The 12,286-nt window shown below is 49.2% G+C and overlaps 1 protein-coding gene across 2 annotated transcripts in view; it reads left to right on the top strand.

The window, feature by feature from the left end:
* Positions 1-12,286, top strand: part of RALGAPA2 (Ral GTPase activating protein catalytic subunit alpha 2) — a 265,476-nt gene that overhangs the window by 151,096 nt on the left and 102,094 nt on the right. Inside the window, exons 25-30 of one of the 2 annotated variants that reach the window (XM_032461744.1) lie at positions 783-911; positions 1,758-1,816; positions 4,511-4,619; positions 7,929-8,039; positions 9,320-9,388; positions 9,705-9,839. In XM_032461744.1, the coding sequence (XP_032317635.1) occupies positions 783-911; positions 1,758-1,816; positions 4,511-4,619; positions 7,929-8,039; positions 9,320-9,388; positions 9,705-9,839 (612 nt within the window). The remainder of the gene's footprint in view (positions 1-782; positions 912-1,757; positions 1,817-4,510; positions 4,620-7,928; positions 8,040-9,319; positions 9,389-9,704; positions 9,840-12,286) is intronic. The other variant, XM_032461746.1, reaches the window with a different exon arrangement.

The raw sequence follows: 12,286 nt of genomic DNA on the forward strand, positions 1-12,286 counted from the left end.
GTGAGGACTCAGCTGCCAGCTGCCATAGTTTTCATTATTACTAGAGGATAGTAAGTAGACAGAGGGGTGGATGGACAGGCGGGTGGGTGTCCGATGACATAGCTTTGTCATTCTGATTCCTCCCCCTCTTCTTGGCCAATCACAGCTTCTAGTAAGTCGGCTGAATTGAGAGCTACTAAATTAAAGTGCCTCCTTGAATGGGCACCAAATCCCAGTAACGGACAAACGGGGGCTTCTGGGTCGCACCAGAGGTCAGACCCTGGGGTGTTGGCTGAGTAGCTCCTGGTAGAGCAGGAAATTCGGTAGCTGGTGTCTTTTCTCTTTCCCCACCTTCCGAAAGTTAGAGCCCCTCTCCCTTGTGAATTTTCATGAACTGTCTTTACAGCAAAATTATTTACTTGATACCATTTACCAGTTTGCTCTCCTTTGTCAAGAACAATAAGATAACAGAACAGAAAAAGGTGAAACAGTCAGGACTGAGCCGGACTTGCGTTCCTGACCCTGAGCGAGTCTGCGGCGCAGTCCTCACCCTGCTTGTTTTCAGCCAAGGGGAGGGGTACTTTCCATTCCCTGGAAGTTTGCTTTTGCATTCGGGTCATCCTCTCTCGCTTAAACGTTCACCTGGGGGGAAGTAACCAGGCATAGTTTGATATTTATTATCTAGGATAAAATAATTATAAAGGTTCCCTCTCACAATCATACAAACGTAAAACATGTTGTCGTTTGGCAAACGTCCCTAACAAAAAGGAAAACGTGCGTTTCACTCCCTGTTTTGCGTGCAGGCACCTCGTCCAGAAGCTCTCACCATTCTCGGGTCTCTGGTCTGCTTTCCAAATACCTACCGGGAGATCCCTCTGCTGCAGTCAGTGCCGGAGGTGACTGACCTCATCCCTGGGACAGAAGACGTCAAGGTACGGAATGCGTTTGACCCAATCTGAATCTCAGGTTTAGCACCTTCCAGTTCCAGCCTGTGGTTCTCCCTTCTACTACTATGCACTGTGCTGTTGTCCCTGAAAGTTGTGCTGCGCATTTAAATGTGTCAGTAGTTGCCTCTTTAGGAGGCTGTGAAGAGGGACTGAATGAGCTGCACTGAGAGCATGTCGCACTCGTAACTGATGCTTCGGTTCCGCAGGTGTTTTTTTAATGAGATCTGCTTCTCATGCCTACGAATCATAAGCAGGTAATGAACCGTTCTTTGTAATGATTTTTATCAGTTTAATTATGCTGCATTAGTGCATCAAATGAATTTATAGGAAATGCTTGAAATAAGCTCAGTATTCTGCCCCATCATTGGCCTGATTAAATATTGCTAAGATTTTGAAATTCCAGATTAGTCCTTGGAGAATGAAAGTAAACATTCTCTCCTCAACTGACTTTGGGACCAATGAAAATGCTTTTCAAATCCCAGAGTCAGTTAATCTAGCTATAGCACACAATTGCAACATGGAATTCAGTGCACAAGGTGTCATCCAATTAAAGGGAAGGAAAACCGAGGCTTTCCTGTCGGGGAGGCTCATTGCTTCGCCAGCATTCATTGTACACCTGGCGTCACTGCCCAGAGAAGCCCCCACAGAGACCATCCTGCCGCCCCCCTGGTGCCCCGCGTCCTTCTCCACATTCTCCCTGGGGTGGGGGGGCCTCTCCAGAGCACCCACCCCAGTCCTTCAGGAGACCCTGACTGCCTGGAACACGGACAGAACGTGTGGGGAGTCAACTACTGAGCAGAGCTTTTATTTCACTTCGTCTTGTGTTTCTAGCATTACCTCGTAAGTATCTTACTGAAGAATGCCACAGAGGAGCCAAATGAATGTGCCAGGTAAATGCTGAACACCAGGTAAACGCTTAGAATTTTAAGATACACATTTATGTGTAATCAGTGAATGTTAAAACCATTTATTCCGCCACATTACTCTTACACACACTGGAAAGTCCGGTAAGGGCTATGTCAGGAAAATGCTTTGCTTAACTTTTTCAAAGGTGCCATTGTTAAGTGAAGGGAGGAAAGTGCAGAAAACTCTATGGTGTACTCCCTTTTGGGTAAGAAAAAGCAAGGTTATAAATACATACACGCATTCCCTGGTATGTTTAATCAGGGAGGATAAACCAAAACTTACAGAAATGGTGGATATGTGAGGTAGCCGTTCTCCACTGGGATGGTCTTGTACCTCAGGAGACGTTCAACAGTGTCTGCGAACATTCTGGCTGCGTCTGCCAGCATTGGCACACCCAAACTTAACACAACCGCAGTTGAAGCCGCGAGTCCGCACCTGCCCCTGCAGCCTAACTGTCCTGACTTCGTCTCAGGGTCTTCCCAGATTTTCAGTCCAGAAACTTGGGGAAAATCTTTGATTCCTCCTTTACCCACACTCACTATATTAAAATTTTCGGCGAGTCTTGGCAGTACCGTTTCCTTCCCTTTTGCTTTAGACTAGAAAACCAAATGTTGTGGCGTTGAAGTGGAGTAGAAGTGTGTATGCTGTGGTCCGTCTGTCTTAGCCGTGTCAGAGGAGTTAGGCAGTGAAATTAAGTCACATGAGGGCAGATAAGCAAGCAGACTGAAATACGGTCACGGCTTCAAATAAATGGGGGAGAGCTGAGAGAGAATATAGCGAAATGTAGTTATGATTGTGAATGACAATTTTTTAAAGTTAAGACAAAATAGTAAGTTTTTGTTTCATAAATTGGAGTGCTATGAGATAGCATGGTAGCAAACAGTGTTAAGAGAGTGTGTTGGAATATTGCCATCGGCTTGAAAAAGAGTCTTGTTAGATAAAACTCACTCACAATCACAAAGGACATCCTTGGGGTACAGAGAGCCCTGACTGACAGGAGCTCCTAGCCGTGAGGGATGACTGCGTGTATCAGAATAGGAGGACGCTAAATGGAAATGTTAAATGACGAATTTCAAAGAGAGAAAATTGCAGGGAAGAGCTGTTGTACGCGAGTGTGGCTTAAGACTCAAGGCAGGTGAGAGTAGGTTAGGTTATAAAACCATTTTACGGGTCACAGTGTTCTCCATGGTGCAAGGCTAACAGTGACAGAGAAATGCAGGTGTTCCTAGAAATGAGAGATCTTTGCTCCTAACAAATTACACTTAACAAATAGGTTAATGGATTGTAAAAAATACGAGAACACACACTCATATGTACACACACACGCGCACACAGAGGAAGAGCGGCTCTTAAAATCATAAAGATAGGATTCTGGGCGTAATTCCAAGTTGTATAGATTTTAGTGGGTTGAACAACCAGAGTCTGAGTGAAGCTGGGGGAAAGTAAAGAGGCTTTTTGAAAGAACACAGAGTACGTGGGGATGATGGCAAACTAAGATGCAAAGTGCAGTTTCTAGACTGAGAGCAAGAGCAGAAGTTAGGCCAGAGGAGAGAGAGACGCAGACAGCACCCTGGAGCTGGGAAGGCCGAGGGTTGGAGTCGCGTGGGGCTCCTCCTGCGTGATCCTGGTGCTGGAGAAACAGCAGGTGCCCGGCGCCTCTAGGGACGGAGTCACACCCCTTTACCGGGTGCATTTTGGTAGAAGGTGTCGTGGTGGCCAAGGGTTTTTAATTAACTTGTTCTGAAGCACGTAGTGCATTCTGACTTAAAGAGGTGAGAAGCCAGTGAAATGTGGTGGTTCTAGAACCTCAAGAAAGATTGATTTTAATTGCTGAATTATATTGACCACAAAGGGACGGTGGGTGTGGAGAGCCAGGCAGTGTGTCGGGTTTGATGGGCACGCGATGTGACCTCTTACTCCGAAGAACAGTGTATACGCGTTACAGCGAACATCTCATTCCAGGTAGTGGTTTGAAGACCCTTTTTGTTCTGCAAGTGAGCAGGTTGGGGAGCAAACATTTTAATTTTATATATGGGCATTCAGAAAAAATTCAGAAGAATATGACTTTTTGATCATTGCAGAAGGTAGTGGAATATGTCAGTTCCAAAGAGAATTAACATTTAAAATTGATATGTAATTGAGAAAGGTAATTTTTAAAGGGCTATGCAACTTAAGGAATAATTTTGTCTCAACACGTTGCTTAAAATAAATAAGAGTAAAACTTATTTTAAAAGTTATTACTCAGATATTCTTTACTCTAAAATATAGGATGTGTCTACTGTTTGTGGTAGGCATTGTGTGTTTTATTGTATAAAGAGACCAATTACAAATTCAATTCCTAACAATTTTCTAAGATTCGTATTTCTGATTCTCCCTCAAAATTATCTTGAAGCAATACAATGTAAAAAAATTAGTTTCAGCAAAAATAAGTGGTATGTGTGCTATGACAACACATACCATCTATTTCATTAAATATTTAATTACTAACCACTACCAATATTTCTATTTGTCCTGAAAACTGGTCTGTTGAGGGCACCTTATCTTTTTCTCAAGGAGACATTTTGTTAACGTATCTGTAATTTTTGCGACTTTGTAAACAAGATGTGAAATATTTTGTCATTTGACAATTCTAAGAAAATGCATTATATTTCCTGAGAGATTTTCTTCTTTTTCAAAAGGTGCATCGCCATCTGCTCCCTGGGGGTCTGGATATGTGAGGAGCTCGCGGAGCGTACGGGCCACCCTCAGCTGAAGGAGGCTGTCAATGTCATTGGTGTCACTTTGAAGGTACTGCCAGTTCACCCTGCGTATTGGACGTTAAGCTGCATCCCAGCTGTTCAACCATTTTAGTTCAAATTAGCCTGATCTCTGTTTTCCCTTACATTACAGAGACGTTTCGATTTAAAATTATTTTTCTGGGCGGAAGGGTATAGCTCACTGGTACAGCGTGTGCTTAGCATGCAGGGGGTCCTGGGGACTATCCTCGGTACCTCTATCAAAATAAATAAATAGGACTTTTTTTTTTAAACAAACAAAAATTTGTTTTCTGAGAGCCACCTTGACCGTCCTGTGAGGGTCCCGGGAGGGGCCACCAATGGCTGCTTCCCCACTGGCAGCTGCAGCCTGGCCGCCCACCGCCTGAGCTCCGTGGACCAAGCCCAGTGGCCAAGTGGGGTTCCTCTGGTGGCTGGCAGCTCCTGTGGTCAGCAGGACGCCTGTCTGCTGCTGGCCGAAGTGACCAGGAAGTGGGATGTCATGCCCTGGCCTCTTCAGCAGGACTGAGAGAGACGGGATAGCTCCTGGGTGGCCGCCCCAGTGCGCATGTCCGCTGGGCCCCGGGCACTTGGAGGGGGTCCTTCCCCCTTTGCTTTGTCGGTAAGAAGAGCTGCCACCTGCTGGGCATTCGCCTCCCGCTGGGCCAGATCTGTCTTAGTATTCCTATAAATTTTCAAAAAGTGCTTTAATTTTTCTGTAATTACGCAAAAAAAAAACCAGAACAGAATGTACCTGCCATGCTTTGAGCCCCTGCTCTGTTGGGGGTCCCAGCACCAGGCGTGGACCGTCCGGTCGAATTCCTACCCCCGTAGACGCTGCCACTCTGCCCGTTCTAGAAATAACAGAGAGGGCGACTAAGCAGAAGGCCCAGGAACTTGCCGCAGCCTGAGCTGCTGAGAAGTCAGGGGACCGGGATCAGCCACATCGGTCTCCCGTTAAGTGTAAGAGAGCTCAGGGAGAGGAGCGGGAGGCCCAGGCCGGCCTGGGGGCAGCAGGAGCAGGAGGCCCGGCGGGGGCGGGGGGCTTCCTGCCTCGTGGGCCCCGCCCTGCTCTGGGCACTGCTCTGCTGTGGCCGCGCCTCCAGGAGCGCTTGGCAAGGCTGGCCTGGCCGTGACTGTGCCCTCGGTGTGGGAAGGGCGCGGGCAGCAGTCTAGGGAGATGCTCCCCGGGGCTGTGGATGAAAACCAGCCTGTGGCTGCAGGAGTGAGGGAACAGGTACTGCCCAGCCGCCGGAGATTTTGTTTCTGGTGGGACAGCATGTGGGTGGTGGGGAGGGGGTGGTTTGTTCTCGGCTGGAGCCATACTTACAGACTCCGGCCTTCTGCCCAGGACGTGGGCTGAGGGCACTGGGATGGAAGTGTCAGCTCAGGCTCTGGAGGCTTCCTGACCCTGCCTCCCAGGCACCCCGACCGAGAGGGGCCTGAACTGAGCCCCGGCCCTCAGCCCACCAGCCGCTCCTTCTCCCAGCCCATCTGAGGGGCCATCACGACCGTCTCCCCTCCTTTCCCCACCGCCCGTCCTGGTCTCAGAGTCCTGAACAGCCTTCCTCATTCCCACCTGCTGCCCCAGGGTCGTCCTTACACAGCCGGCCCCTAGTCTGGACCCTCAGGTCTGGTCCATGCGGCTGCCAGAGGGGTCCATCCACAGACAGGCCTAACCCCGTGCCCCACGGACCAGTGCATTCAGCGTGGACGTGCCTGCTGCCCTGAGCTGTCAGCTCCTTCAGAGCAGGGACTGCCTCGCCCCGTATGCCTTGTCCCCTGTGCTTTCAGTCCAGTGCTGGCATGTGGTGGGGACTCCGTGAGCCTGCGCTAGGTGAGCCAGTGAGTGGGTGATTTCCTCCCCACGTGCCCTGAGATGCTCCGTGTGTCAGTAACACACAGCGACCTTGCCTGCCTCTGTGCCTGTGCCCGGCCCGCTGCCTGGAAGGGTGCTGTCCGCTCCTGCGTTCCCCTAGGGTCAGCCCACCCTCCCTGCTCTGCAGGGCCTTCTCTCTGCTGTCTGTCCCCAGCTCTCCAGCCTCACCCTTCTCTGTCCACAGCCCTCTTGTCTTTCTTGTCTGCCACTCCCTTCATGTCACCATGGTCACCTTGTCTGCCTCCAGCTTAGCAGGAAGAGCCATGCCAGCCGTGTTTCAGCCCCATGACTTGACCGCTGAGATGCAGCAGAAACACGCCCAGTGCCCACTCCCATTCCTCCTCTCCCTTCGTGTTCCATCTTCCCCTCAGACCCCCTCAGGGGCAGGCCAGGCACTAGGAATATGATGGTGAACAAGATGTGGGGAAACAAACACAAAAGAACAAGCAGACAAGCAGGGACGTTCAGCTCTGATAGCCTTCAGTGCAATACAGAAACTCCACAGGGCAGTGGGACAAAACCGAAGGGCTGCAGGGGGTGGGCCCTACGCCTTCGGACAGGCATGGTGGCCTCACGGGGGAGAGGACATCTGGTGCCATGATCTAAAAGATGTGGCAGCACCAGCCAAATGCAGACCTGGGGAGTGAGTGTCCCAGGTGGAGCAAGGAGCAGGTGCAAAGGCCCTGAGGCAGGAATAAGGCAGAGTGTTTGAGGAATGGGCAGAGGCCCACCATGGTCAGGATATCGTCATCCCTTTCGCACATCCCCAGCCAGCAGTCCTTCCAGGGACTGTCCTCTTGACATGCTGTCTCACAAGAAATGGAAGAGGACCCTGGACTCACGCCAGACCCAGAAAACATACTCAGTTATTGAATCTACGTAACTTTGAATTCTGTTCCCATAGTGCCACATTTCTTGCATTTCTTAGAATGTTACAGTTGTATGTTAAGTTTAATGTCATAGTATAGAAAGTCTTTGGGTCCATTCTCATTTCTCCGCGTGTAAAATGAAGGGAATGTGTACCTTCAGAGCTGTCAGTGCAGAGTTATCAGTGCGAAAGTGAGTCAGTTCTTGGAAAAGGTCCGGCACCCAGGGGATGCTCAACAATGTACTACGTCTTATTTTCCCCCCGTTGCCAGAACTGTCATTTATGTGATCTGAATAAGGTGCTTGAAGTTGTGGCTTTACTTTCCAGGTGACTGCACGACAGTGACGTGTTTCTGTAGAACGTTATGGACGTTAACACAGCCAGTCCAGACAGAGGCAGTTGCAGAATGGGGATCATGCACAGACAGTCTGGGAACAAGATGCACTTTTCTTACATTTAATGCAGAACCAGGACTTGCATCCCTAAACAGTGCTGGAGAGAAAGAACTACTTTGTTCTTCTTTGGGAATAATGTACGTGCTAAGTGAGGTTGTTTAGCTTGGGGTTGTGTGGTTTTTTGTTTGTCTGTTTTCACAGTTTCCTAACAAAATCGTGGCCCAGGTAGCCTGTGACGTCCTTCAGCTGCTGGTTTCCTACTGGGAAAAGCTTCAGGTCTTTGAAACCTCTCTGCCTCGGAAAATTGCAGAAGTAAGTCTTCCTCCTGTAATGCTAGAACACAAGCGTTTCCTCTGATTATATTTGATACTTAATTAACTATGGATACTCAAACAATTGTTAGAGGGCCGACTGTTAAATTGCCACGCGAGTCACCCATTTTAAGACTAAATTGCCCTGGTTCTTCTCAGCTGTGATTCCAGGCCCTGCGTAAGAAGCCACCAGTGTTCCAGGGCAGTCTTACACTGGCGGGGTTGGAAAGGCAGACACGACCGCAACAAAGAGGCCTTTTGTAGACTGGGCCTCATTCATCCCGAGTAATTTGGATGGTGCCAACGAGGAGCAGGCAGCTGGTTGCGATGCCCTGTGTGCGGGGGGCGGGGAGGGGCCGCTGTGTAAAACAGGGCCCTGCTCTGCTGCAGCGTGATTACCCAGCTGTAACGAGATTGCGACTCGCACACCCTCTGTGGGGTAGTTGGTGGAAGAGAGGGAACGGGAAGGGTCTTCTCAGCGAGCGTGCCCCCGAGGTCGGGGCTGTCGGGGGGGCGCCGGCTGGTGCAGAAGCAGGACCCCCGGCCCGCAGGTGCCTAGTGGTGAGGCGCACGCGTCCCCGCCGGCTTCTGTCGCTGCGCTTCTTTAAACACGCCCTGCTGTGTACACATCCGGACGTGGTATCTCAGGGAGAGAGAAGACGTGATGTTGATTTTTCTCTTGGCCCTAGATAAATTTCACCAGTGAGGTCACTTTGTTCTCTCGGAGAGCCGTCAGAAATCACGAGTGATTTTCGATCTTAAGGGACCTAGACTTGAGGTAGAGCTTCGGACAATAGGAGGATAAGATGCTGCAGAAAGCCAAGTCGGGTTTTTAGGGCAGCTGTATAATTTATCACCTACATGGGAACACCTGTGGGAATGAAGAGGGTGCTGTTCCCCCGGGACCATAGGCGGACAGGGACCCAGAGTAATTTATGAGAAAATTATCAAATGGGAGCATTTTCATAATTATTTTTGGAAGTGTTTTTTGCTTTCATTGTGAAAAGCGTGGAGACCGATGATGGAAATTGTGTGAGTCCAGAGAGACATACTCCTTTCTCTGATGCCCCTGATTTTGCCGCCAGCCTGGCCCCATTGCCTTCTGCTGGTTTTCAGGAGCACACACATCTCTAAAATGACTCTTGGCTTTTTGTCAGCTTCCTCTAGGAGTTGGCATCAGGCTGGGCTCAGTGGCAGGGCCATCCTGGGACTCTGATTGCATACATGGCTCCCAAAACCCTCACTACGGTCTGTTTGACTGGGGATTTGTCTTTTGCACAGATCCTTGTGGCCACAATTGCTTTTCTGTTGCCCAGTGCAGAGCACTCCTCAGTGGAAGCCGATAAGAAGGTAAGCAGCCCACGAGCTGAGGTTCCCCTGGAGTTTGGGGAAATATGAGACACAATGGTAAACCATACCCCACAGAGGGGTGGCCTTTGTCATGCTCTCTGTGTTGGCCCTCATGGCCTCCCTGTGAAGCCCTCACTCACTGTAAATAAGAATAAATAGTAAACAATTTATTCTAGATAATTAAAGTTCAGTCCTTCCGCATGCGTATGTCCTGAGCATTGCTGGCACGTGGGGCAGTGCTGTGGTCCTTGGTAAGGAACACGTGGGGGGTTGAAGAGGCTGCAGAGTAAGGCGCAGGGTCTGCCTCCTCTCACAGTTCATCGTGTCCCTGCTGCTCTGCCTCCTGGACTGGTGCATGGCCTTGCCCCTGAGAGCCCTCCTCCACCCGGTGTGCACGGCGGCCCTGGAGCAGCCCTCGCCCCGAGCCCCCCTGCTGGACTACGTCTACAGGGTGAGTCTCCCCTGCGCCCTGGGGGCGCCGACTGCGCACCTGCACATCCCACAATCACTGGAACATGTTTTCTGCATTTACTTATATATCTTTGCCCTTTTGGCAAGGATTTATGGGGTAAACATTTTAAAGGAAAGGAATGACTTCGGCAGTGAAAATGGAGCAGCTGTGGTCATAGAGCGGCCGCGCGTCCCCAGTGCGCGAGGCTCGCATTCCTCTGACTGCCGTCTGGACCCGGCTGCGCTACGCTCAGGGCCCCTCGTGCGTATAGCCTGGTCGGTACCTGCTTAATTTTGAAAGGAACCGTTTATATCGTAGGAATAGCCATAGCCTTCACTTGACAAAATCAAAGGACGAAAACGTACAATGGTCCCCCTAATCTGTTTTAAAAGATCTTAGGGTATAAATTAAGGAAAGACAGTATATCACATCAAAGCAGTCAGCCTCATCGATCTTACAGCACTTAAAACACTCGAATTTCACCGCCGCCTGCGGACCGGCTGTGGCGCTTGCTCTGGTCCCTTTATACCAGCCTTCCTTACAGGCCTCACAGCCCGCCCTGTGAAAGCCTTTGTCTGTCTGTCCATCTGTCTATCTGCCTGTCTGTCTGCCTGTCTATTAGTTGTGTGTCGTTTGAATAATTACTATTAAGTAGGGACAGTCCTGTTGCTTATTTTTGTAGTAACAAACCTTTAACAATAGTTTTTTTTAAAAAGATTTCCAAGTTATTAGTTGATCGCTTTGTTGCCTCACTTTAAAGTGAATTTAAAAAAAAAAAAACTCACTTAGTCATGGTTGAAATTCTACCAAAAAGTATTATGTACTGTTAAACGATTTCTTCAGTTGTCAAATATTGTAGTAGCTGTGTTCAGATGAGTCATTCTTCTGTCATCCTGGTGTGTTAGAAGCCTAGATGGCTTGACCAGCTGAAGTAGCCACAGTCATTTAAATTCTTCTCTTTTCTAGCCTCTCTTTTCTTGAAACATTTCTGTTAAAATTGCTTTACCAATATAACAGGTACTTTATAGTTAACACGGTACATAAATTTATTGAATAATTCTTCATTGTGTTTTTAAAGGAAACCTTTTTTTGTTGAAGTATAATTTGCACCCAGGAAAGCGCATCCGTCAGTCGTAAGTGAGAGCTTGGTGGGTTTTCACAACATGAGCACACCCTCCAAACCAGGTCCCGGTCTAGAAACAGAGCGTCCCCAGATCCCAGGAGCCCCGCTGTGTCTGTTCCGCACACACCCCGGTGACCGCTGTCTGGGCTGTGGCTACCGTGTGGACTCATACCGTCCCTTGGGAGTCATAGTCCTCTGGTTCACATGTGTATGCGTTTCTGCCGGGCGTGCACCTGGGAGTGGAGCTCTGGAATCCACGTGTTCCGCTGCAGTAGCGGACGCCTGGTGCTCTTCAAGAGTGGCGTGCAGATGTCCACTGTCAACAGCGGTGTCTGTGAATTGCGGCCGCTCCACATTCTTGCTGACTGTTTGCGTCTGGCAGGAATGCAGTGGTATTGCATTGTGGTTTGAATTTGTATTTCTTATATTTATGGCGTTTAACTAAAGAAATTAATTCTCTTGAAGACTGGGAAACAAATTTTATATTAATAAGAAAGCTACCCTAAGTTTCCTAGACAGCTTTTTTCCTGGGAAGAGGTGTCCAGGCGACTGTCCCCTGCCAACTGCAGTACTTTTCAGCCGTGTCCAAAGGCCACATGTGCCTCCGTCCTCCTCCAGTCCCCACGAGGCCACACAGGTAGAGGGAACTAACTCGGGAGAAGCCCAGCCTGACCCCACGGTGTCCTGCCTGGGGCAGATCAGAGCAGGTCCCCAAAAGTGATCTTTCCCTAGTTTCTAAAGTACTATCCTCGTCTTCATAAAAATCAGGTTTTTGAATTAATGATCTTGAATTTACGATTTAAAAAAGTAAACTTTAGTACAGTTATTAGCTCATTTATACGCTTTGGCATACTCAAGATGGTTTGTGTGCCTGGCTTACAGGCCTTCAGTCAACGATAATTGGTTAACAAGCAGTGAGCTTTCAGGAAACTAATTTGTATTAAATTTATTGCATTAATTATACTTTTAAAAATTGTATTAGCTCTTCCAAGTCATGGGGTTGTGAGTTAACACAAATTCAGATTCATTAACATTTATCAGCTAGGCTAAGAGTCTCTGCTAATTGCTCCCTCTCTGCCTTCCAGCCTGGGTGGTGGGTTATCTGCAGCTCATCCCCCGGCTGGGTCCTCATCCCCCGGCTGGGTCCTCATTCCCCTGGCTGGTCCTCATCCCCCAGCCGGTCCTCATCCCCCCGGCTGCGTCCTCATTCCCCTGGCTGGTCCTCATCCCTGGGCTGGGTCCTCATTCCCCTGGCTGGTCGTCATCCCCTGGCTGGTCCTCATTCCCCGGCTGGGTCCTCATTCCCCTGGCTGGTCCTCATCCC

The sequence above is a fragment of the Camelus ferus genome, chromosome 19 (genome assembly GCF_009834535.1).
Source record: "Camelus ferus isolate YT-003-E chromosome 19, BCGSAC_Cfer_1.0, whole genome shotgun sequence".
Lineage (NCBI taxonomy): Eukaryota > Metazoa > Chordata > Mammalia > Artiodactyla > Camelidae > Camelus > Camelus ferus.